The sequence below is a fragment of the Callorhinchus milii genome, unplaced genomic scaffold (assembly GCF_018977255.1).
Source record: "Callorhinchus milii isolate IMCB2004 unplaced genomic scaffold, IMCB_Cmil_1.0 Scaffold10, whole genome shotgun sequence".
Classification (NCBI taxonomy): domain Eukaryota; kingdom Metazoa; phylum Chordata; class Chondrichthyes; order Chimaeriformes; family Callorhinchidae; genus Callorhinchus; species Callorhinchus milii.
Window position 1 is genome coordinate 12,277,082 of NW_024704751.1, and position 25,914 is coordinate 12,302,995.

At 44.8% G+C, this 25,914-nt stretch overlaps 1 protein-coding gene and 1 long non-coding RNA gene across 4 annotated transcripts in view; both read right to left on the reverse strand.

The window, feature by feature from the left end:
* Nucleotides 1-3,082: 3,082 nt before the first annotated feature.
* adprs (ADP-ribosylserine hydrolase) lies at nt 3,083-10,635 on the reverse strand. Its single transcript, XM_042338835.1, has 7 exons — nt 10,440-10,635; nt 9,425-9,521; nt 8,215-8,422; nt 7,732-7,916; nt 6,427-6,524; nt 5,832-6,203; nt 3,083-5,300 (listed from the first exon to the last, which is right to left on the reverse strand). The coding sequence occupies exons 1-6, from the start codon at nt 10,633-10,635 to the stop codon at nt 5,890-5,892; spliced, it is 1,098 nt and encodes a 365-aa protein (XP_042194769.1). The 3' UTR covers nt 3,083-5,300; nt 5,832-5,889.
* A 284-nt stretch (nt 10,636-10,919) lies between these two features.
* Nucleotides 10,920-25,914, reverse strand: part of LOC121849796 — a 17,391-nt gene continuing 2,396 nt past the window's right edge. For 2 of the 3 annotated variants that reach the window (XR_006085355.1, XR_006085356.1), the window contains exon 3: nt 13,778-14,347. This is a non-coding gene — a long non-coding RNA (uncharacterized LOC121849796). Of the gene's footprint in view, nt 11,060-13,777; nt 14,348-25,914 lie in introns of those variants that run through there. The other variant, XR_006085357.1, reaches the window with a different exon arrangement.

A 25,914-nucleotide genomic window follows, 5' to 3' on the forward strand; every position in this document is an offset into this window, starting at 1 on the left:
GGCGAGTGCTCTAACCACGGAGCTACAGGACTCCACGCATTCCATGGAATGGATGGAACTGGTCAAAGAGGAAGCTGAAAGCGATCTAAGGTATTCGTTAGTCAGCAATAAACAAGGCAAACGGGGTGGTGGGTGACATTGCCAAATCAGTTGAGTTCACATCTACAGAAATACTCTGTACGCTTGTAGATTGATTGCTCTAAAGCGTCACCTCACACATTAGGAAGAAAACAACTACAAGGTCATGAAAAGGAGTGACAAAAGAACTTAAAACAAGCAAGCCAGTTTTCAAAGTCTTAATCCAAGTAAGAGAGGCACAGTCGCCCCCTTCTTTGTGGCGTAGGATTATACTCGAGAAGTTAGAAATGTAATTTTGTTATATCAGCGCCCTGGAATATTCTTAAAGAATCTCATGTATTTTGCCCAGTGGAGAGTGTTGATGCTATCAGAGCCAGACACAAACACAAAGGCATGTGAGCTTGAAGCTCCAGCCTTCACGTGTGAGGTCCTCAGAAATTCCGACCTTAATGACCCTTTCTGCTATTGTTTTGGGCGACACAACCTTAAGTAAGGAGATGACTTGCATGTATGTCACTGACTGGGTTATAGGAAGAGCAGCAAATTGTAAATCAACCAATAAACCTCAAATCCCACTGTCATGTACACAACATTGATTGGGATTTGTTTCGGTAGAACTTATTGATGATGTGCAGTCTTTCCTGTACTTTTAATCATGAAATTTGGTGTAGTCGCTGCGGCTGATCATTGCCTGTATGGAAATCAGTTCCCCACCAGCCTCCCTCAGCGTGATCATCAGTGCAATGAAAGGTGAAAGTGACCGCATTAGGAACAGGCGCAGGCCATTCAGCCCCTTGAGCTTGTTCCGCCATTCCATCAGATCATAGCTGATCTGTACCTCAACTCCAAACTCCAGTTACACCCCTTTGCTCGATATCCCTTCATGCCCTGACCTAACAAGTATCTATCCACCTCGGTCTTGAAAATTTCAAGTGATTAGCAGGTGGCTGCTTGATCCAGTTTAAATAAGTCACATAGTTTTGAAACAAAAAAAATACTGTGTTGAGTGAGGATCTCTCATGTGTTGACGAACTTCACTCCCAACACGCACCCCATTCTAATAAAGTGACTGCCATCGTGTGGCAAGTACTTGTATTGTGCATGCTAAAGCTAACCTGCTATCCAGTATCGGGTCGCTAATTAAAACTTTAATACAATAACAATAATAATCCTTGCATTTGATATAGCGCTTTTCACGTCTTCTCGACGTCTCAAAGCGCTTCACAGAATACGCTGTAAAGTGAATTGACTGTATATTTGTGGGCGAAACGCGGCAGCCAATTGCGCACAGCAGCGTCCCCACAAACAGCCGTGGATTGAAAATGACCAATTTGTTATTGTTTGTTTTTTTGTAGGGATTATTATCAGGCGTGTGGAGTAAGGAAACTTGCCCAAGGTTTTGCCCTGCCTGGAATTGAACCCAGGTGTTTCGCTTGCAAAGCGAGTGCTCTAACCACTGAGCTACAGGACTCCACAACAACTACAACTTGCATTTATTCAATGCCCTTCATGCAGGGTAGCGTCTCAGGGCGCTTAACAGTTGCAGAGCTTTGCACTGAGCCGGGATGGTGACCGTAGGTACAACAACAACTTGCATTTATACATCGCCCCTTATGTGGGGTAGCGCCCCAGAGCGCTTACGGTCTTCAGGTGTGATCTAAAGACAGCGAAGAACCAAAGGGAAAGTGGGAGGGTTGCTATTCAACATCCAAGGCAACTTGTGAAACAAAGAGATATAATAAGAGATTGAGATAGAAGGACAAAAGACTTCTTCGTCTGACGCCTCTCCAATAGGAAATCACAAACGACTTTTAGAGAACGTCATCATCACTTTTCCTTTTGTCAAATTATCTGCCGATTGATTACCTGCTCCGGAAACATAAACTCATGTTTTCACTGTTACTGTGGAATCTCTGGTGCCAGGAAACTTCAGGTCATTCATAGACTTGAATCTTTCGTTATCTGTGCTACCGTCAACTGCGGTTTGCTCTTCAGAAGAAATGAGCTTCCGGCTGAGAGAGAGAGACAAAAACCCACTTAAGCGTTGGAAAATGGATTTATTGGATCTTTATTCGCAGATTACAATGCAGCGTAAGGAATGTTATGAGCTGCTCAACAAGGATCAAATAAAGTCAGGGTTGTATTTGAAGAAGGGTCAATTGCTCTCTTTGTATCCATTTCAGACAAAGAACAGAGAGAGAATTGGCGTTTCCTTAAAAGAAAATCAGATTCAGGCCAAGGTCTTGGAGGAGTGCTGTAAAGCTACAGGAACAGTGAACAACATGTTGTGAGTGAGTGAGTGAAACAAGTTCAATCTGTTATCAGCCACAGGGTAACTAACAACTGCAAAAGCTGCCAGATCTTCCCCGAGTGTAACTGAAGTCTCTCCAACACTAAACGACAATTCTGCCTTGTTCGCAACGATGTTAAACTGCGTGGCGTCCTTCCAGCAATACCGTAAAGAACTCGGGCAGACAATGAAGTACAATTCAACCTATTGCGTTCAATGATAATCGCAGATTGCTGAGTGGATTGGTTTCACTGTATTTTCTAGTTGACTGATTTGAGATGGTTGCAGTTATTTGTTCAATTGTCGTACAGTTGCAATCTTACATCATCAAACCACAGTCTGATTGTGCTGACATTTTTCCGTGAACAACTCTAGCAATGAGAATCATACCATCAAAAAGCCATCCATCGGCAGTCGGGCATTCAGCCTCTCTGCCCCCACCCTTTGGAACTCCATGCCAGTCCCTACACCTCGCTCCCTCCCTCACCTCCTTCAAGGCACGTCTCAAGTCCCTCCTCTTCGACAGCGCCTCCAGCCACCCTCCTACCCCTACCCTCCCTGCCCTCCACCCCACCGACCCAAAATCCCAGCTCGGGTCCAAATCCCTGACTGTCCAGCACTTTGGGGGCTCCTCCGGACCTGAAAGTGCAAGTTGTCGTTGTTGTCTAATGTGATTTCTTCGGCGTATTTTGTGTATTCTTCTTAGACCTTAAATTTTGCGATCCTGTACTCCTGGCCGGCAGCCAATACGAATGAAAGTTGGCGCAGCAAAGATGAACTTTTATGCAGTTTTATTTATACAAGGAAGAGACATTCAAGATGCGCCTGATAACACGAACAAAGGCAGCTCTCAAAGCCGTGCTATGGCTTCAGGCCAGGTGGGGTACAATTCTTACATTTGTTTTTGTTAGGAGTGGGGGAGATACGTTGGGATGATGTGAATAAATCTTTCCCAGGGAAAGGCAGAGATATACTGATGTTGGTTGTAGACAGGGTATCTGATTTACGATGTTAACCCCCACAAAAAAATAAAAACCCCGATATAAGAAAAATGAAACAGTGCTTTACAAACACTCGCTTTGTTCTAGCTGACTACGACCCTGTCAACGCTTACAGAGTAACAATACGTGCACTCAATACAATAGACATTATTTTCGATTTTCTTGGGTAGCAGGAACTGAAAGCGAGTAATTGCCAAACAGTATTTTTAGTAATGGATGGGGTTAATGAGGTGGCAGACTTTATTGTTGGCTTGTTTTCAGGGCTCCAAGGAGCTGATGTGGGCTGATGAATAGAACGTTTGGAAGAATTGCTACTCACAAAAACACAATCTGTATTCCTTCTCAAAACATTGATGATTCCAGGTAGTTCCTGTTGTGTCTAGCATTGAACTCAGTCACCTTTCTCACCACCTCTTCACCGACTGTTTACCCTTTGCCGGTGACTGACAAATGAGGCTGACAAATACATATCAATACAATATATTACATACAGCAAGGAAAGATAGCAGGCAAGTGTATTCTCGAGTGGATGGGATAGAGTTCCCATGGGAGAAGTTGAAAGAGACTTAGCTAGGAGTGGTAGTTGACTCATCGCTCACCAATGTCAAAACAGTGAGGGACAGCAATGAACAAGGCAAACAGGATGCTGGCTCTACCACCAAATCAGTTGAGATCTCCATACTCCAGCTGTAGAGATTTCTGGTCAGACCTCAGCTGGACTATTTACTGCATTTCTACAACACAAGAGACAGTGCAGACAAGAGCAATGAGGGCGATTCCTGGCATCAGAGGAAATGAGCTATGAGCAGCAATTAGATAGGTAAGGTCTCGTCAGTCATGAAAGCACACAGCTCGGAGGGGAATTTATAGAGGTACACAAGATTTAAAATGGGATTGTGGAAGTAAATCCAGAACATTTAGGAAGCACTGAGACAGCATAACAAGAGGGAACAGGTTTAAAGTCGCAAAGGGCAATTTCAGAACAGGCAACGGAAATATTTCTTCACCAACAGGATAATTAATTGAAACAGGTCACTAGGAAGCATAATTGAAGCTAGAACACTGGACTCGTAAAAACAACACAGCTTAATTCTTTAATGGGAGGGCTTGGAGGGTGGATGTTCTGGAGGACGAGATGAAATGAGTCAAAGGGCTTCTTCATTCTGATCTAATAAAAACTGTTACACTTAACTTTTGGTAGAAATACAACTTTAATACAGGCATGGAACAAAGGTGTTTTTGAAATCTATCAACTATGCTCTGTACACCACTGAACCACTATATACATTTGCCACAGAATACATATTAAGGAGATCAGCAAACCAATCTTTGTGTACAGCAGATTACTGTGAGCACTTTTAAAATCATCAGAACATTCCCTGGTGATGTACATTTTCGCAAAACACCTTTCATTTCAAATCAAATCCTTACATTTGATATATATAGTTCCTTTCACTTTGGGAGGAAATCTCAAAGTGCTTCACAAGATATACTGTAAAGTGTACAGAACAGCCTGTATTTTGTAAGTGAACGTAGCAGCCAATACGCACATAGGAATGTCTCACAAACGGCCTTTCATCCCGGTAGCACAACTTTTCCACAAATGTTGAAGGTTTGAGGTCTGCCAGTTATCGCCCAAAATTAAAACATCACTTACGTTTTATTAAAGTACTCTTTTATTTACTTAGTTTCATCCATAAAGGAGAACTTATGAAACAAACTCTAGTCTTTGTTTGCTCTTGCTCTTTCTCTCACACACACACGGATACCTTTTACGTGTAACTGGGATGAGTGGCAGATTATCACGATCATACTGCATTTACTGATGCTCAAATGAAGGCAGCTGCTGCTATCAGTACCCGAACACAGATCAGGTTCTTGGACACGGAGTGATATGTTTTCTTTTCATCGCTGTAATCAGCAAGTTACACCTGGAAAAGGCAGAGATGAATTGGGCCGTGTCGATTTCCAGAACACTTCCGATAAACGCACTGAATAGTCGAACGACTATTTGGATCAAATAAAAGGTCAAGCCGCCAATAACCTATCATATCCTTAGTTTAATATTATTAATAATAAAACTGAAATCAAACACATGAGTGGTGCTGTTCAAATGCTTTCTTCCCCAGTGTGATATTAGACCATTATATTAAAGGGATTTAATAGAGCTCGACTGGCTCATTACAATGACTGTACCTTGGAGAGATTTTTAGAAATCTCCATTTAATTTTTGAAAAATACTCTCCAGACGATACTTGAAAACCAAACGCTGACTGATTAAATGAAATAGAATTGAATTTCATTCGATTGAATTGCACCAGCGCCTTGGGAGACGTCCTCCCGACATGAGAGGCGCTGCACACATGTATTTTGTTGCTGTTGTGGTTGAATCCTTCAGAACGGGAGACAACATTTTTTTGGAACCAAAAATCAGGATTCAGAGCGAGCGCTTTTCACATTACCTTCACGTATTACGTTGCTTTCGTATTCTGTGACTGGGGCCACGCGTCATTTATTTTGTTACGCTGCTGTTCTGAGAGCATCCAGGTGCTTGCAGTGCAGGTCATACAGTTTCTCTGCAAAATCGTCCGCATCTTTGTGGGCCTCGCAACTCCTGCGCCAAGTATCGGGTGCCTGATCGAACCCATAGTGAGCGCCAGCGATCGCTCCGGCCATGGTGGCGATCGTGTCAGTGTCCCCGCCCAGTGAAATGCTGTAGATTATCGTCCTCTGCAGGCCGTTGTAATTGGCCGGTATGTCTGGATCGGGTTCCATGCACCGCAGAAAGGAATAAATAGCAGTGGGCACAGATTCGAAAGCTGCGATCCCATTCCCTGATGGGTTTTTAGAAGAAAATTGCCGGTCAAGCAAACGCAAAGACAAGTGGGAAAAAAAAACAAAGAGCAACAGATTAAATATGGAGCAGGGCAGGACCACAGCAACGCGGCCATGGGTCATCGGGTTCTCTTGTTATTTCACCCACAATTTTACCATATTTGTTACACTGTTAATTAATTACTAAACAGTGTCTTGGGGAACACAAAGCGTCTCTCTTACCTAATTCGTTCACCACCTCCTCCTTTGAAACGTCGGTTCGGCCTAAAAATAGCTTCACTTTCTTTAGTCTGTTGCTGAAGGGAAACTCCTCATTCAGACTGGAAAGCAAATAAGACAGAAACACGCTGAGCAAACGTTAAGGTAAAATTTAGGAGTAAAATCCCTCTGTACCCTTAATAATCATCCTTGCATTTGATACAGACAGTGCCTTTCACATCAGGAAGACATGCATCTCAAACTGGTTCAGAGGATTTACTGTCAAGTGTAGAAACCATATATGGAGTAGGCAGATGCAGCAGCCAATTTGCAAATGGAACATCCCACAAACAGCCATGAAGTGAACAACCAATTTTATTTGAGGGAAATTGTTCTTGGGCTCTTCTAAAATCTGTACACAACAATCTGGTGTCGGTCGGTGGTCTTTCCTGCCTCCAATTTAGAAAGCTGTGGGATCAAGCCCCAAGTTGTGACCTTTTTGTTATGAGGTCACATAGTCTGGACTCATTCAATGCTGGGAGTGCCAGCAATCAGGTGAAACGTTAAACTGAGATCCCATCTGCTTACTCAGCACTTTGTGTGGCCTCGTGATTGACACTACACACCTGGTTAAGGTCTAGCTGCTTTGCAAGATTATTTCTTCCACTTAGTTTTCTCTTCATTTTCCCTCTCCCCCAGCCACCCCCCACCCTGGTCCATTTGAATTTTCTACGGCTAATGATCGTCAAGAAATTGTAACGTCCTCCTGACATGAAAGACGCTACATCAAATGCAAGGATTTTTTTTTATTAGTAGTAGTATCATTATCTGCCTCTTGTCGTTGACGAGAGCTATTTGACAACAAACAGCAATTCCAGTAGTTTATTCCAAACTACTTCATGTTGTCCAAGTTTTAAAATATATCTTCGTTAAGAAGTTAAGGATAACGTGAAAATCTAATCACAAAAACATTTTGGCAGACATTTCATCCAAGGCTCTTTAAGAACCTCAACCCTGGGGAACTCTGAAGACAGTACATCATATTCCAAACATTGCTGCGTTCTTTCCAAGGCTGTGAATTCCATTCCAGACACAGGGAAATTTCCGTGTGAACGTGGCCTGCAAATGTGGATCACTCAGTCCGGTTTAGATACTCTTAAGCATGGCGCTAACAATTCATCTCAGCCTTTTCAATCATCAGTTCCTGAAGCAACACATCTATACAGAAAAAAGCCGTCACAAGCTCCCACAAGGACAAATATCATCTTTGTTCACATTCTCTGAAGAAATGAAGTTGCCCACAAGAGGCCACCCTAGACCCATACTTACTCTTTTGCGTCCAGCACAGATTTTTCATCATTCTCGACCAACTGCATTTCCCCAATGAGGTGGTCAACGTACTGGTCCTTCTTCAACTCTTCCCGAAGAGCGTAGTGTACGGCAAGCGCTTGCAGGATCGCCCCGTTGTACCCCAGGGAGGAGGCGTGTGTTATTTCTGCATTTCTCCTGGCAAACTGCATCAGACCACAGCATTCAAGTCAAAGACAGATCATTAGACTTGAGCATTTAAACCATTAGAGCACTAATTACACTGAGAATATTAATTCTAACAAAGCATTGACCTGGTCGCCAGTGAATGGATTTGCCTGGTATTGCTGGAGCACGTGGGGCGGGAGCAGGAGAGGGTGGGGAGCAGAGTCAGAGAGGTTGGTAGGTCTTGAACGTAAGGTTGAGCAAAAGCACAAACAAAGCTGAACTGGGGAAGGAGTTACTTGGAACAGTATTGGAATGTGTAAGCTCCATTGTGCTCACCTTTTTAACGTCTTTCGCTTCTGGATAAGCCAGCGCGATTGGGGCGATCCTCATAGCACCTCCATTTCCATAAGAACCTTTCCCCTTAAACTGTTCCCTTGCGGGCTTCAGCACATCCTTACAGTTTGGGCTGAGGAGTTTCTTGAAGACACGCACTACGCCGCTTCCATACCCACGGTTTGGCTCTTTTTTGTATTCCTCAGCAAACCTAAGGAGTGAGAGAGATTGAGAAAGGAAAACCCCATCGCTTCTGGTGCCTCCTTCAAAGAGTAATTGCCAGCAACATTTGTGACTTTAAAAAAGTACCCTAACAGCTGTGTCAGGCAGAAAAGAAACAGAAATGCCGTGAGGGCCAAAGAAAAATGGAATTCTGTCAAATTCTTGTATCTCACAAGGGAAGGGATGTCAACGTAACGGAACTGAGCAACTTCCCACTGCGTCAAGTGAGCTTTAAACTTGCACAGAATATAAACTCTTGAAGCGCTTTGAGACATGATAAGGCGCTATATCAAATGCAAGGATTATTATAATGGGTCTTGGGCAGATGTACAACTTAGGCGATTATACCGGGACTCAAGTTTCCTTTATGTAAAGATGACCTTGGATAATTTCACAAAAGCTTGATTTTTTTAAAACGCACTCAGTAAAGAACAAATACATTACAATTCAGATTTTAAAGAAATGTAATTTATCAAAACTCTTACAGCATAAACAGATCACACAGGCACAGGTGAAGCAACTTATATTACACTTGTCAGGCCAGCTTGCATAAGTAAAGAGAATTGGTTGCTCCCACTTGGGCAACATAAATCACATCAAACTGTCTCCAATACAATATGCTTTACGTGTGGTACTTAATCATTGCTTAAATAAGGACAATAGAACCTATCCGGGAACTACATAAAAAGTAGGTCAGAGCAAGGGGCCAATATTTTACTCTGAAATTAAATCAAAAGCAATGTGTAGGTGCACTGCATTGACACGTCAACAACAATTTACATTGACAGAGCGTCCCTCATTTGATTTCACGCAGGGTAGCTTGATGTCAATTTGGACACTGAGCTCAACATCCCCTACGCTTCAACACGCATCCTTCTAACTCACAGGCGAGAGTGGCACCAACTGAGTGAGCCAGGCTGATATGATTTAGGGGCTTCAAGACAAGATCGTCAGAGATGGGGGCCAGTGGACTATGCATATCTTTACTTACCTCATGGCCATATCCACTTCATCGAAGTCTTGTTTTGCTATCAGCGACTGCGCCACACACCTGGTCATCGCCGTATCGTCCGAGTACACTAAAGAACCTGGAATAATAATTTCATTGTCGAATGAAGGGAGTCAAAAGATACGAGGAGAACAAATGCGCGTAAAACCAGCCCCACAAAAGTACGGTCAATTATCCCGATCAATTGGTTGCTGTTAAGAGCGCGTTCCATTCCAACAACCGGGAATTTCCAGGTGTCTGACACGACAAGTTAGACAGTGAACCACTCTTCCCTTTACCCATCACGAGGAGTTTCCGCCTATGTCAGACATCTGTCTGACCAAAAAAAAAGGACTTGGAATCACATAATAATCCCTTGCATTTGATATTTCGCCCACAAAATACACAATCAATTCACTTTACAGTGTATCCTGTGCAGTGCTTTGAGACGTCTCGAAGATGTGATGATGAGGCGCTGTATCAAATGTCAGGATTATTATTATTATTATTATTATTATTATCATCCCAATCCCCGGCTCAGGTCCCCCAAAAAATTCCCGGTCTGTCCAGCGCCTTCTGACGACGATACAAATGTAATTTGTGGTTGACATGGCGCCGCGACGTCTCAAAGAGCTTCACAGGATACACTGTAAAGTGTGGTGACTGTGTGTTTTTATGGGTGAAATATCAAATGCGAGAAATTATTATTATTAAGTGATTCCAAGTCCCAATGTAGGGCTCCCACCAAACTACTGCACAGACTATTACTGTCATTAGCAGTAAAGCTAATTACAAGGAGATTTATTTGCAGTGATTTTGACTCCCCACTGACCCCCTCCACCCCTCCCCCGCCTGACCCCCCTCCCCCGCCTGACCCCCCTCCCCCACTGACCCCCTCCCCCACTGATCCCCTCCACCCCCACTGACTCCCCCTCCCCCACTGACCCCCCTCCCCCACTGACCCCCCCTTCCCCCACTGACCCCCTCCCCCACCTGACCCCCCCCCCCGGGCCTGTACCTGTCCCCGCCTCCTGCCGCTGCTCCTCCTCCTCCTCCTCCAGGGCCCTGACGGCCTCCAGCACCTCCCGGCTGCTCACCGCCTCCTTCCCCTCGAAGTCGCCGCCGATGCAGTCGCCCAGCAGCGCCCCGGCCATGGCCCCGCGGAAGCGGCTGAGCCCGGGCTGCACCACAGACCTGCCCGCCAACGCCGCCATCTTTGTTAGAGGGTGGGAGGGGGGGCGGGAGGGGGAAGTGATTGACAGAGCCGACAACCAATCATAACGCGTTCCAGCAGAGTGACAGGCCTCGCTAACCAATCACAAGCCACCTTGCCTGGAGTGACGTATGAAAAGGGGTGGGAGAGGGCGGGGAGGGGCGGGGTGAGTGTCAAGTGGTGATTGACAGCGCCGACACCCAGTCACAACACGCCCTGCTGGCTCGCTGACCAATCACAAACCGGCGCACCTGGCGTGACGTCAGGAAAGGGGCCGGTGGGGGGGGCGGGGAGAGTGATTGACAGCGCCGACATCCAATCGCAACGCGGCCCCGGGCTGAGTGACAGGCGGGCGAAGCAACCAATCACGGCACGGGAGGTGGGCGGGTCTGTAGGCAGCATTTGTCATTCAATCCAATGCTCCACTGGAGGAGATCAACAACAACAACAGTAACAATGCTGATAATTATGGTAATAATAATAACAATAACAATGATAATAATAACAATAATAATAACAATAATAATAAAAATAATAATAACAATAATGATAATCATAAAAATAACAACAACAACAACGATAATGATGATAATAATAACAATAATAATGATAATAATAATAAAAATAACAACAATACAACAACAACAACAAGATTCCATTTATAGAGCGCCTTTCACGTCAGGAGGACGTCCCAAGGCGCTGCACAGTTGGGTCATGACCCGAGCAGGGGGGAAATGGTCAGGGTGAGGGGAGGGAAGGGAGAGAGCGAGGAGGGGGGAAATGGTCAGGGTGAGGGGAGGGAAGGGAGGGAGCGAGGAGGAGGAAGAGAGTCGAGAGGGGAGCTGAAGGCTGAAGGTCAAAGAGAAAGGTTTTGAGACCGGCCTTGAAGGAGGAAAGGGAAGAGGCGGCGAAGGCACTGGGGGATGGAGTTCCAGAGCCTCGGGGCTGAGAGGCTGAAGGCCCGGCCACCGATGGTCGGGCGGTTGGGGCGGGGGATGTGGAGCAGACCGGAGCCAGAGGAACGGAGGGTACGGGCAGGTAGGTAGGGGGATAGTAGGTTGGAGAGGTAGGAGGGAGCGAGGCCGTGAATGGCCTTGTAGGTGAGGATGAGGATCTTGAAATCAATCCTCTGGGGGATGGGGAGCCAGTGGAGGGGAGCGAGGGCGAGGGTGAGGGCGAGGGTGGGAGTGATGTGGTCGCGGTGTCTGGTGCGGGACAGTACACGAGCTGCAGAGTTCTGAATGACCTGCAGTGTGGAGGGAGGGCCGGGAAGGCCGGCGAGGAGAGAGTTCCCATAGTCCAGCCTTGAGGTGACAAAGGCGTGAACCAGAGTTTCAGCCGCGTGAGGGGTGAGGTAGTGCCGTAATCTGGCGATATTCCGGAGGTGATGGAAGGCGGTGCCAGTTGTGGTGCGGATGTGAGGGAGAAAGGACAGCTCAGGGTCGAACAAAACGCCGAGGTTCCTGACTGGCTTTGAGAGGTGGAGAGTGCAGCCTTGGATGCTGATGGTGTCAGCGCCTGAGGTGCGGAGGCGCTGACGTGAGCCAATCAGGAGGGCCTCGGTTTTTTGCACGTTGAGCTGAAGAAAGTTGTCTCTCGTCCAGGACTCGATGTCGGACAGGCAGCTGTCAGGACATCGGTGGTCGTGGAGTTGAGAGTAGAGGAGGAAAGGTAGAGTTGGGTGTCATCCACATACATGTGGAAGTTAACCCCATGTTTGCGGATGATGTCACCAAGGGGGAGCATATAGAGGGTGAAGAGGAGGGGACCGAGGACAGAGCCCTGAGGGACACCACATGAGACAGTACGGGGGGTGGAGGAGAAGCCATTCGTTGAGACGAAGTGAAGACGGTGAGAAAGGTACGACCTAAACCATTCAAGGACAGTGCCTTGAAAGTTGAGGTGGGAGGACAAGCGGTGGAGTAGGATAGTGTGGTCGACCGTATCGAATGCTGCCGATAGGTCGAGGAGGACGAGGAGACAGAGGGAGCCCTGGTCACAGATGGTCAGGATGTCATTGGTGACCTTGACCAGGGCAGTTTCTGTGCTATGAGCAGCACGGAAACCTGACTGAAGGGGTTCAAAAAGAGAATGGGTGGAGAGGAAAGAGCGCACAATAAGAATAATGATGATAATAATAACAATAATAACAATCCTTGCATTTGATATAGAGCTTTTCACGTCTTCCAGACGTCTCAAAGCGCTTCACAGATAATGATAATAATAACAATAACAACAATAGTGATAATGATAATAACAACAACAACAATAATAATAATAGTCCTTGCATTTGATATAGAGGCTTATCACATCTTTGAGACGTCTCAAAGCGCTTCACAGGAATATACTGTAAAGTGTAGTGACTGTGTATTTTGAATTGACTGTATATTTTACTGTATGTACAGTCAAAGTCAATTAATACAATTAATATTAATATTATTAATACAGTCCTCCAGTTCACAGTTAATCCTGTGAATGCTTTGAGACCTACTAACAAGGCTATACCAAATGCAAGGATTATTATTGTTAATATTATTATTATTATTAAGCGCCGACTTTGAACTAGGAATATAAGACCAATGAACCAAGCCTCCCATCCTGACAGCTAAGCCCTTGCAGCCTAGATATCACACTAGTGACTGTTGCAGTATATCCTTCAAGGTTAGCATATCCTTCCAATTACTGGGTGCCCAAAACTGAACCCGGAATTGCAAACAACTGGTCTCACAACTGCGTTGTGAGTGGATCTTTACTTTTTGCCTCGTTTCTGCTAAGCTTAGTGACTCATCCTTTGGTTAAAAAAATATATATATAGCCCAGTGTGTGTTTTAATTAGGTTGATGGATTTCTGAGGAACGGCTGGTAAAATATTTGCTGAGTCTTAAACTGACATCCAGCATCAATGATTAACTCTATTGTTTCATTCATAACATAAATTGTACCTGTATTCTGACACCAGGCAGGCAATTTACAGTGCGACTGAGAATATTATTACTGAGGATATTGGAGAAAAGGCAGTAAATCTAGCCAAGGTCTGTCCATCCCACATTCCTCCTCTATTTCTGATTTGATTTATTTCTGCACACAAGCTTTTTTTCCACAATAGTCAGCTTTAGTCCAGCCCATTTGTTCCAGTGGTGCCTTCCTTGGAAAGGAAGACCCTTGTAAAAGGATAGGATGGATGAGTAGCTATTATAAAGTCAGTGTGTCTAAAAATAGGAATGAATCCATAACCTTTAGGATAAACCTTGTTATATCAACTTATACAGCCAACAAAGACACTCTCACTCAATGTATAGATTACACTTGTGTATTCTATAGTCAACCTGGTCAAACACCAATGTCACGGTCAATAGATAATAATCCTTGTATTTGATATGGAATCTTATCACATCATCCACAAATCTCACTCAATGTATAGATTGCACTTGTGTACTATAGTCAAACTGTCAAACACCAAAGTCACGATCAATAGATAATAATCCTTTAATAATATTTGCTGAGTCTTAAACTGACATTCCAGCATCAATGATTAACTCTATTGTTTCATTCAAAACAAAAATCGTACCTGTGTTCTGACACCTGGCAGGAAATTTACAGTGCGATCGAGAATATTATTACTGAGGACAGAATACCAGAATACAGGTATGAATCGTGGAAAACTCATAAAACTTGTTTCAAACGCTTGAAATTCTGTTTCACTGGAAGGTTTCCTGTGTGATAGAAACACAGAAACTTAGAAACAGGAGGAGGCCATTCAGCCCTTCGAGCCTGTTCTGCCAATCTATAAGATCATGGCTGATCTGTACCTCAAGTCCAATTCCCCGCCCTCGCCCAGTATCCCTTAATACCTTGAATGATTGACAGTTAAATAGTCTACAGTTAAATTAATTCTCGAGTACTCAGGCAACTGCCATCTGCTAAGTGATTATTCACGTGTGTATATATAACCCGTTTTATTTTCACTTGTGTGATTTGACCATCCACTGTGCATCATAAATATCCCTCAGCCACATAGTAATAACTTTTTTTTCTACCGTTTGTGATTTATTTCATAAAGGGAAAGTAAAAACAGAGGTGTAATGAATCATGTCCCTTGTGAGAGTACGATTTATGAAACCTCCATCACACAGGATTTTACCCCTAACATAGACGGCATTTATACAGGCAGTTATTGTTGTAACTTTTAACCTTGGAAATAGTAAATAATTTATCCAGTGAAGGCATCCAGATTGAGGGATTCAACAGAACAAATTTTTTTTTCTGGTCCTAGACATGCCCAAAAACCATCGGCATTCTTTAAGAGTATACAGAAACTCTGGACCTCTGTCCCTCTATCCCTCGTCCCCTCATTCCCCATCTTCAGGTCGTAGCTGAAGAACTTCCTCTTCGACCCGAGCTGAACCCATCACTTGCAGCACAAGGTGGATTCACGCAACCAACCTGACCTGACCTGCCAGGGAGAGAGAGCTTGTGTTCGGAGCAAGTCTTCGTATAAAAGGAGAGAGAGAAACATAACAGAGACGTTTCAAAGCGCAAGCTCTGCTGGATTTAAGAAAAAACAACACTTTATTGATGAAGTTGTGGCTCAGCAAGATGTGGGAGACAAGCACCAATCTGTCAGTGCCAACCCCGGGTTAATCAGCAATAAATCAGGCTAACGGCTGCATTTGCATATAGGCAGTCAGCAGCAGTTATTCTTGCCACTTGCAGCAGAGGAGTGAGTGTGTTAGGTGCAGATACCCAGCTCGATCTCCCATCATTACATTAGGTGACGTTCAATATCGCCACGTGTCTGATATCTCATTATTCTTTTCCACTCACTCCAGTGTCTCCACTACAAGCCACTTGCTTTACACTGAAGGTATAATAGTAATAATAATAATAATAATAATCATGATAATAATAATAATCCTTGCATTTGAAAAAGCGCCTCATCACGTCTTCGAGACGTCTCAAAGCACTTCACAGACGACACCGTAAAGTGAATTGATTGTGTATTTTGTGGGCAAAGATGATCAAACAGCAGTAACTGGTATTTCGAAGTTCTACACCTAAAGTCACATCTCAACAACAACTCGTGTTTATAAAGTGCCAGGTAGGTAGCATCCCGGAATGCTTTACAGTGGCGGAGTCTGACCCCAAGCCAGGGGGAGAGGGGGCGTTGGGGGTGTTGGGAGGGGAGCACGATCAAAAATGAAGGTCTTTAGGCAGGATTTGGGGAGGGAGGGGGCAAGGCGGAGGGATTGAGGGAGAGAGTTCCAGAGTTTCAGGGCGTAGTGGCTGAAGGCACGGCCACCGATGATGGAGAGGAGGAGACGAGAGACAAAACAGGAGGTCAGAGCTGGCAGAGCGGAGGCAGCGGGTGGTGGAGTGTGGGGGGGTTAAGCAGGTCGGAGAGATAGGCCTGATCTTCTGGTCTCTCATTGTATTTGGCAATGATGTGCATATTTTCATTTGTTATTACTGAGTGAAATTGCAATGTTTATTTTGCTGCTCCTATACTGAAATGAAGTATTCATTTCCCCTGGTGTGGAACAGGCAAAACACTGTGAACACCCGTCACTGTCAATGTGAAAGGAGCTTTATCAAAAGCAAGGATTGTTATTAATAATAAGAGTGAAGTTTTTATGAACGCAAAACTCTTTCACAAAGGTATTTTGACGCATCAATCCCCAATTTATGTGGTTTGCAGATTAAAATAGCGAATTTGCTAATCCTTGTCCGCAGCCCATTTAATCACCAATCAGGCCATTTTATCAACCCAGTTCCTTGATGGCTGGTGATTAAAGAGCCTGTAATATAAAAAATGTACTTTATACAAAAAAATAAGGTTGTCAAAGTGTGTTGGTCTCTCGAGAGGGAATGTGGCAGCAGGTTGACTTTATTTTTCTGTGCTGAGCATTTGTGCTCATCTTGAGATTTTGAATTAACATTAGATCCGAGATCAGGAATTTTATACCAGGGGAATGAACGGTTCATTGGGATCCTGACCCAGAATCTGAACTGTGCTTGTATAAATCATGTAATAAAATGATAATAATCCTTGCATTTGATATAGCGCCTTATCACGTCTTTGAGACGTCTCAAAGCGCTTCACAGAATACACTGTAAAGCGACGTGTACTCAAGTGCATTCAAATTATGCAGCATTACTAAAGCATTAAAAATGTTCCATGAAAATCATTCATCAGAATAGAATGTATTTGCAATAAAAACAATGGTTCTAACTAAAATACGTTTTCTCTTTCAGAAGCTGTCATGCACTGCTGTGCAGAAATTGACTGCCGTGTTTTGCCCACAATATATACAGTCAATCCACTTCTATCTCCTTATGTGTGTTCTTTGGGACGTTTCAAAGACGAGATAAGGCGCTATGTCAAATGCAAGGATTATTGCTATTATTATTATTATTACCAGTTGCCAAAGTTTTCGATGGAAAATTGCATTGACGAACATCTTCACGCGATTACGGTTTTAAAGCAAAATAAATTTGCCCGATGGCTTTCATCCTTATGTTGCGCCTTGTATCATACGATCAATGCCTTAGCCCAAGTGGTGATCTCAAACACGGGGAGTGCCATCAACACCGTCAGTCACGACCTTGACATGTTGTGTAAACTGCTGGTTCTGCTTCACCCACTGCAAACTGCTGATGATTCAGCCTCTTAACGAGCAGCCAGAGGAAAGTCACTTCCACCGTATCCTCCAATGGCTCACTCTGGAGGAACCATTAATCATAGCCCGTAACAATATGATTTGTGACAACACTGATGTTGTAGTTTTTCTTTGCTCAGAGAACCCAGGATCTCCGGGGAAATGTGACATTTATAACGCAATGTTGACACTCGCAGGCAAAACAATTAGGCCCCTCATCCTGTCTGCACAGTCAGATGTACTTCACTGAACGTGGCTTCCCAAAATAGGCTTGATTCACCTCTTCGACCGCGCTTATGGTCATCTCACCCCTCCCCCTGGCTCAGCATCGGGTTCCGACATTGTTAAGCGCTCTGGGACACCGCCCGACGTGGAGAGCACTGTATAAATGCAAGTTGTTGTTGGCTGGTAGTGTTCGAGAACCAAAGACCTCACGAGATCATCACAGGATCGCTTCAAATCGAGAACCCCCTTCGTAGAATTATACAGGAGACTTGCCTAACGCTTCGCCCTGCCCAGGAATCGAACCCAGGTCCTCTCATTTGTGGGGCGAGTATTCTAACCACTGAGCTACAGGACTCCACATTGGGCAGGACTTCCTCCCAATTCATCTCACCCTCCCATCACAGCCTCGAGCTGGTTTTCTTTAAATGAGTCCAAGTTCCCGGCCTCAACCACCTTTCCTCAGTAATCTGTTCAGGAATCATCCTCTGGGTGAAAACATCTTCCCGATGTCTGTTCCTGAAATTTGCCCCAAAATCCAGATTCTTTTGTTCTCTTGTCTTGGTGCATCCAAAAGTTTTGCTGTGGCTGAACATTCTCAATCCCATTTAAAATGTTACACGTTAAAAAGTTCTCCCCTTTTTCAAGTCCCACCTGAAAACCTTCCTTTTTGACGGTGCTTACTGTCACCACCCCAACCCTCCCCACTCCCCCACCGGCACGGAGTCAGGCTCCGCTCTGAGACGCTACCCCGCACGGAGGGCGCTATATATGTGCAAGTTGTTGTTGTTGCTGTTGTGCACACTTCTATAAGGTCCCCTCTGAGACATCTGTTAAGACTGAAGAGCGTGTCTATTTGTTGTTCATTCTGCACACAAGCCCACTATTCTGCTTCATATCATTGACTCCACAGTTGTGATTCATCATCAAAGTCGCAACCGGGATAAAATAGCAAAGATAGAAACTGGTCGAAATCACTTTTATTAGATCTGTTTCTCAGGGCGATTCCCGGTTGGTAAACACGCCACAAAACCGCATTATAACAATCTCATGGTGGGTTTAGTGCTGATGAAGTCTTTCCCTGGTTAAACCCTACCTGTCAGAGCAGTGGTGGGTTGGGGTGGTGGGGGTGGGGGTGGGTGGGGGAGACGATCAGACTGATAAACACAAAGAAATGGACAAGAATTTCAAATGTGGAACCGTTACTTTGCCTCTTTTCTGGTTTGGGCAAGTCTTTAAAGTGCGCGGAAATGATTAACTTAAGCTCTTCAGAGAGCTTAAAATGCGTAACAACTCCAAAACAGAAACGTGAAACATAAACAAACAAACAAACAAAGAAATAAACAAATATGAAGCACATAACAATGCACAAAGAATAATCGACGGGATAAATTAAACAGTCAAACTCTGAATTTGCGAAACACAGGATCTCCTTGTCTGCATTCGGTACACAAAAAGGTTAAACAGCTCTCGTCACCTTCCCCTCCCCCTCCCCCACTCACCCTCCCCCCCACTTGGCTCAGTATCAGGGATTTGGATCTGGGTTGGGAGTTGAGATCAGGAGGGTGGAGGGTGGGGTCAGGAGGGTGACCGAAGGCACAGTCGAAGAGGAGGGTCTTGAGACGTGCCTTGAAGGAGGGGAGGGAGGGAGTGAGGGGAAGGGGCTGTGGGATGGAGTTCCAAAGGGTGGGGGGCAGAGAGGCTGACGGTTTGGCAGCTGATGCTGGGGTGGGTCGGGCGGGGGACGTGGGGAGGCCGGAGCCTGTTGAGCGGAGGGAGCAGGCAGGTTGAATTTGATCTAATGGTTAAGCCAGCTGCCCTGCTGTATCTCTGGCAACTTACTTGTAGACGTCCAGGCCAGGCATTGCCTCCGACTGGGACACCTCATGTCGCTGTGTGCCTTGTCCACGGGGCTTCGATGGTGTGATGAATGCACAGCTACAGCTGGTTGAAGGGGACCAAATCCGTGTAACAATCGATCTGGTTCTCTTTTACCAGCTTCAGCAAAACATCTGCTGCTCGCTCACATTGCTGAGGGCAGGGTTAGTCGATGAATACACACACTGCATCTTACTCGGGCCAGGAGTCTGCAGTGTCCCACAGCTCAGCGGTTAGAGCACTCGCTTCGCAAGCGAGAGGAACTTGCTTCCATTCCAGGGTAGGGCAATACTTTGGGCAAATTTCCTTATTCCACACACACACACACACACACGCTCCTGTTTACCCGGCAGTAAGTAGGAACCCGGTTGTTAGTCAATAGGCAGATCGCTTTCCAGGGGCTAATAATCCCTTTCAAAAAAATAATAATTGGTCACTCAATCCACGACTGTTTGTGGGGACGCTGCCGTCCACAATCGGCTGCCGCGTTTCACCCACAAAATATACAATCAATTCACTTTACAGTGTATCCTGTGAAGCGCATTGAGACGTCTCGAAGACGTGATAAGGCGCTGTATCGAATGGAAAGGTTAATATTAAGGTATTCCAGAGAGCATGGTCCTAATTTACAGATAGAGCATGACTTCTGGAGGCCTAAACACAATTAATTCAGTTCAGTGGCAGCTGCTCAAATAACACCCAAACCAGGAACAGTCTGTCATTTGCATTTGTTGCTACAAAATACCGGTTTACAAAAAAGAACGGTGAAAGAATGGCCTCCCTGCGTTGCTGGAATAATCTTTGAGTCTATTGGCATGAAAAGTCTCATCTTGTGAGATCTTCGCCTCGAAATGTAAGATCTCAAAGAATTGTGAAAAAAAACAAATTTACGGGAGAAATCGGACCCGGGTGTAGATTTTCGGACATCCAGAATTTGTCAAATTCTTGAACACAAGCTTCAATTTTGAACCCGATTTTCCTTAAATTATCTTAGGAAGCTCCCCTCCAAGAAATGACATCAAAGTGTTTCTCAGGAAGATAACGTGGTTTTGTTTTCGAAGCTGACACCTTCTCAACATGCTGCCTCTGAACCTCTCTTCTCATCAGCAAGCCTCCAATCAAAGCTCAATCATGGCTCTCCCCCCCCTACAAATTCCTTTCCTATTGATTGAAAGAGATTTAAGCATATAAATGTTTACCTCCACGATACTCTTTTCTATTACAGAGAGCAGTTATTGATCGCACCGAGCGATGATGGCTCAAAGTCTTCCTCTGGCACTGAGATTAATTGAGGGGAGTTTGTTCATACGCTTAAATGAGGGCAATACAGTATATACGTACATACAATACTTGTGAGTGTCAGTCTGCCCTGTGGTAGCATTCTCAACTCTGAGTCAGAGTGTTGTGTCTCAAGGCCCAAGTCAGTGAGTTCCAGTGTACAAACACTGCTGCAATACTGAAGCACTTAATAATAATAATAATCCAGGCATTTGATTCAGTGCCTCATCACGTCTTCGAGACGCCTCAAAGCGTTTCACGGGATACGCTGTGAAGTGAATTGACTGTATATTTTGTGGGCGAAACGCGGCAGCCAATTGCGCACAGCAGCGTCCCCCGCAAATATCCGTGGATTGAAGTGACAAAATAATTATTATGTTTTAAGATGGCTTTAGCACACCCTGGGGTCAGTGACAGCGAGGGTTTGGGTAACCTTGTGGCAATACAGAGAGTAAGTGACAGTCTTTGGCTGACAGCCTGGATGAGCCAGAAGTAGTTTTTAAAAGTGTCAATCCCCACAGACAATTCCATGATGACCAGCACATAATTCCAAGCATCAACGGTCTCAATCCCACCTTCGCAGTCCTCTCTTTGGTGACTATTATCAAGGATGCAACATTTTGGACTGTCCAGCGTCTTGGGATGTTCTCCTGACATGAAGGGCACTATATAAATGTATTGTATTTCGTCCACAAACCGTACAGTCAATTTACTTCACTGTACATTCTGTGAAGCGCTTTGAGACGTCTCGAAGACGTGATGAGGTGCTGTATAAAATGCAAGGATTATTATTATTATTATCCCAAGTAAAATGAGTTCCAACTGTTCAAATCCCTAATGATTGTTGTACGTCTAAAGTAAAAAAAGATCTTGCCTCAACCGGGAATCGAAGCTGGGGTCGTCTCGCTTGCGAGGTGAGTGCACTAACCAATATGCCACAGGCCTCCACTTTTAACGATCCAAACGGCTATACTCAATCTGTTCAAGAAGGCCTTCAGACGACTGTATCCAGGAGCAAACACAGGAAATGTTCTGAGCTGTACTGGATTCATCCTTAGCTAACTGTCGTACCGACTGAGTCAGCATGTTGCCTCATATTTCATTGTGCGGACGCAGCACGAACCAGTCAATAATTTGCAACCATCGATACTCTGTTCCCTTCATTTAAACCGCTGTACGTAATATTCTGGGACTTCTGGCACTGGGAGGAAGGTGCTTTCTAGGCGATCAGCAATTACAGTAACTCCTTACTAACCAGAACTGAGCAAGGGACTTTCCTTTCGCCGACAAAATACACAGTCACTACACTTTACGGTATATTCTGTGAAGTGCTTTGAAACACCTGAACGACGTGATGAGGCGCTGTATCAAATGCAAGGATGATTGCTGTTATTATTAATATTAAGGAGCAGTGATGTATCTCTTCTATTCTACTGCACATCTAGGACTCAAGCCAAGAATAGGATTATTAATTGAATGACACATCGGAATAAAATTCCCTGTTTATCTGTCGTCTTTGGTTGCAATTCCAAAACACACTTTCTATAGTCAGCGCATGAATAACAATAACTGGTCTATCTTTCATTGCTGCTGCAATTTTTTCACCGACAAAATATACAGTCAATTCACTTTACCCATATTCTGTAAAGCCTTTTGAGATGTCTCTCTCTCTCAATATAAGTGGAGCCCTGACCAGAACTTGCGGAGAAGAGGTTCATAATCTTGACGTTTTGAGTGGCACAACTTGGATATTTCTCTGCTGAAGTTTACGGCAATTTTATTTATTCTTTCTGTCTATCAGGTCGATCAAAACTATCTCCCTCAAACCTCTGTGGACCCTACAGCTTTCTGTTGATGTCAATTTCAATGAAAAAATAATGCCAAGTATGGTATGGAAAAGGAGTTTCCAGATATAAATCAGGAATGAAGACATAATCTTTTCCTCCCCAGTGCGGGCCGATTCATGGATGTGAAGGTCGTCTCAAGTCATTTTATTAGCCGGTAATTTGCATCATATAATCATTTGGGATTCCTGCCACCAACTCTCTATTTAACTCTTAATACTCTCCAGGCTTCTGTCGTTTAAACAAAGATCATCTCTACACTGCCAAAATTCACAGGGAAAAAGACGTAATTTTTTTGAGTATATAAAAAAATACCCTTGTACATCCTGTAGGCTTTGGAACTCAAGGGTAAGCCTGGAGATTTGACCGTTGAACTTGTCCTTCAGCTGTCCTGTCTCTATCCTGAATTTTGGTGAGACGTTAAATAATAAATATAATAATAATAACATTACACTTGCTCCCATTACACATTACCTGCCGACAGTACAAAGAAACATGGGATGAGAGTCCAATCTGGTTCATGCAATAACAAGTGCCTGATGGCTGAGGAATTGAAAGTCAACTGGTTACACATTTTTACAACCAATCTCGCTAACCTGTCCTGACAAGATGCTTTCATTCGGGTCAATCCTCACAGAAACGCCAAATCGAAAATTTGACCTTGCAAAAAAGAAAACTAATATCTTAATGTCCACTCGTTCTTCACTGCTTTGAGGCTGATAGAATAGCATGTGTACCTTGCCTGACAAAATATCTCCTGCAGTGTGCTAGAACGCAGGGGGGTGGAAGGTAAGTCATATATATCTCCCTGGGGTTTCATCTTTACAATACAATTTACATTTATATATCGCGCTTCTCATGTCGGGAGTGCGTTTCAAAGCCTTTTACGCAGCAGAATGGGCTTCCGAGCTAGGGGAAGATGATGGGGAAGAGGGGGTGGGGGAAAGAACGTTGACCGAAGGTACAGAGGTAAGTCGTGAAGTGGGGAGGGAGGGTATAGAGCCGGAGGGACTCTGGGATGGACTTTCAGAGAGTGGGGACAGGGTGGTTGAAAGAACTCTAATGAGAAATGGCTGTCAATTCCCTTTACCCTGTATCCTGTGAAGCGCTTTGAGACGTCTCGAAGACGTGATAAGGCGCTGTATCGAATGCGAGAATTATTATTATTATTATTTTTAGCTACATCAACCACAACATCAGGCAGCAAACGACGTAACATCAAGACGAAAGTGTAGCAACGAGAAGCAACACTTTCCTTAGCGCAGTGGACGAGTCAAGCAAGCACACAATGCCACCAGAGGGAGGTCAAAAAGTTCTCAGAACGCTATTTAAAACCTTCGGAGATTTGGAAAGAAAATCCTTTGACACAACAGTCGTTGCAGTGTATGGGATGGCAGTGTGCGGTTGGCTGACAGCTCTGACTATAAACCTCTTCGGGAAACAGGATCTGCTCTTCAGCATCTGGCACCTGCTTTGACTCATCAGGAACGGCACAGAGGGTAATAAAAACGTACAGCTGTTCCTGCCTAAAAGTCACTGGATCCGACTGTGTTGAGTGGCAAATGTTACTCCGTCCGTCCGTACACTACTGTGCGCATTCCACAGACACAGCCAAGCCAGACTTGCTCCTGTTTCGCTGCCCTGTCGACACATACGCTTCTCGTTCAAAACTGTCAAGGAGAACATCTATACCTGCCAAGCAAAACACCCACCGGAACGTCACTGGAATCTCTACTCCGGTAACGTCTCCCGCCATTCCACGCATCGGAATGTTTTGCAATAATCATAATAATAATAATAGTAATCCTTGGATTTGACACAGCGCCTTATCACGTCTTCGAGACGTCTCAAAGCGCTTCACGGGATACACCGTAAAGTGAATTGACTGCGTATTTGTGGGTGAAACGCGGCAGCCGATTGCCAAATAGCCATGAAGTGAACGACTCACTTTACTTTGCAGAATTGCCGACGAGGACACGGGGAGAAACTCCCCTTTTCTTTTTCCAAATAACACTGCGAGATCCTTAGCATCTACCTCAACAGGCCGACTTCACTTTAAAGTCTCATCCGAAAGGCAGCATTCCTATGCAGAGCGACCCTAGCCCTAAATCCCAACGTGGGGGGGTTGAAACCATAGCCTTCTGACTCTAAGGTGAGAGAGCGACCAACTGAGCCAAGCTGATATTTTCACTAGGAACTAAACGTTGAGGGATGTTAAACATGGCAGACTGGTAAGAAGTGAGTGTTATTAACCTTTCTCGGCTGGATCTAGGCAATCCTCTTAGCTTTACCTTGAACACCTTGGGATTGTTAATGTTGGTTGGTGAGTTGGTTGATTGAGTGTGGCTCTCTCATTGCTGCAGATGTTTCACCCCAAAAATACATACTTCTTTACATTCCATAGCAAAGCATTTCATATGGGCATATGAAGAAGTATGCAGTTTTGGATAGTGTAGTTTTTCACGCAGCGAGTTGTTGGAATCTGGAAGGCATCGCCTGAAAGGGCGGTCGAGGCCGATTCGATAACTACTTTTAAAAACGCGATGGACGGGTATTTGAGGAGGACGGGTTTGCAGGTTATGGGGAAAGGGCCGGGGAGTGGGATTGACATTACATTACTCTTTTCAAAGAGCCGGCACAGACTCAATGGGCCGAATGGCCTCTTTTTGTGCTGTACGATTCTATGATTCCATGATAGTGTCAGGGGCCTGGAGTTCTCTTGACAACAACAACAACACATTACATTTACACAACGCCTTTCACGTCGGGAGGATGTCCCAAGGTGCTGGACAGTCGGGGATTCCGACTCAAGATTGAGGGTTGGGATCAGGAGGTTGGAGGGCAGGGAAGGTAAGGGTAGGAGGGTGACCAAAGACACGGTCGAAGAGGAGGGTCTTGAGACAGGCCTTGAAGGAGGCGAGGGCAGAGAGCGAGGTGAAGGGATTGTGGGATGGGAGGGGTGAGGGGATATCCCAAAGACTTCTCGGCCAGGGAGTAGCTAGAAAACTGACGGCAAAATGAAAACTCTTCCAATATAGCATTACTCTCTGAGGGATGGATTTATGGGACCTTAACCAGTGATGGTCGGTCAAAGAAAAGGAGATGAGATCGTGGGCTTGGAGTTGCGTTCACATATCTTTGCGAAGCGGTGCAATAATTCTAGAAGATTTAATGCAGGAAAAATAGTCAGACACTGTACAAGCTAAGTTGTGTGACAAGTTTAACAAGACACAATGATCTTGCTGCGTACACAGGCTTACTATCGATCTCTGTATGATGTGAAGTCACAGTGAACCACACCAACAAATGCACAACAGACACAGAACAAGCATAACTAGACGTGACAAACAACAACAACAACTTGCTCGAGGGGCTGAATGGCCTCCTCCTGTTCCTACCACT

Coding starts and splice junctions, on each gene's coding strand:
- adprs (XM_042338835.1), bottom strand. CDS start 10,635: ATGGCGGCGTTGGCGGGCAGGTCTGTGGTGCAGCCCGGGCTCAGCCGC. Junction 6,525..7,731: donor TCTGTGCTGGACGCAAAAGA/GTAAGTATGGGT, acceptor TTTGCTTTCCAG/TCTGAATGAGGAGTTTCCCT. Junction 6,204..6,426: donor GGAGGTGGTGAACGAATTAG/GTAAGAGAGACG, acceptor AAAACCCATCAG/GGAATGGGATCGCAGCTTTC.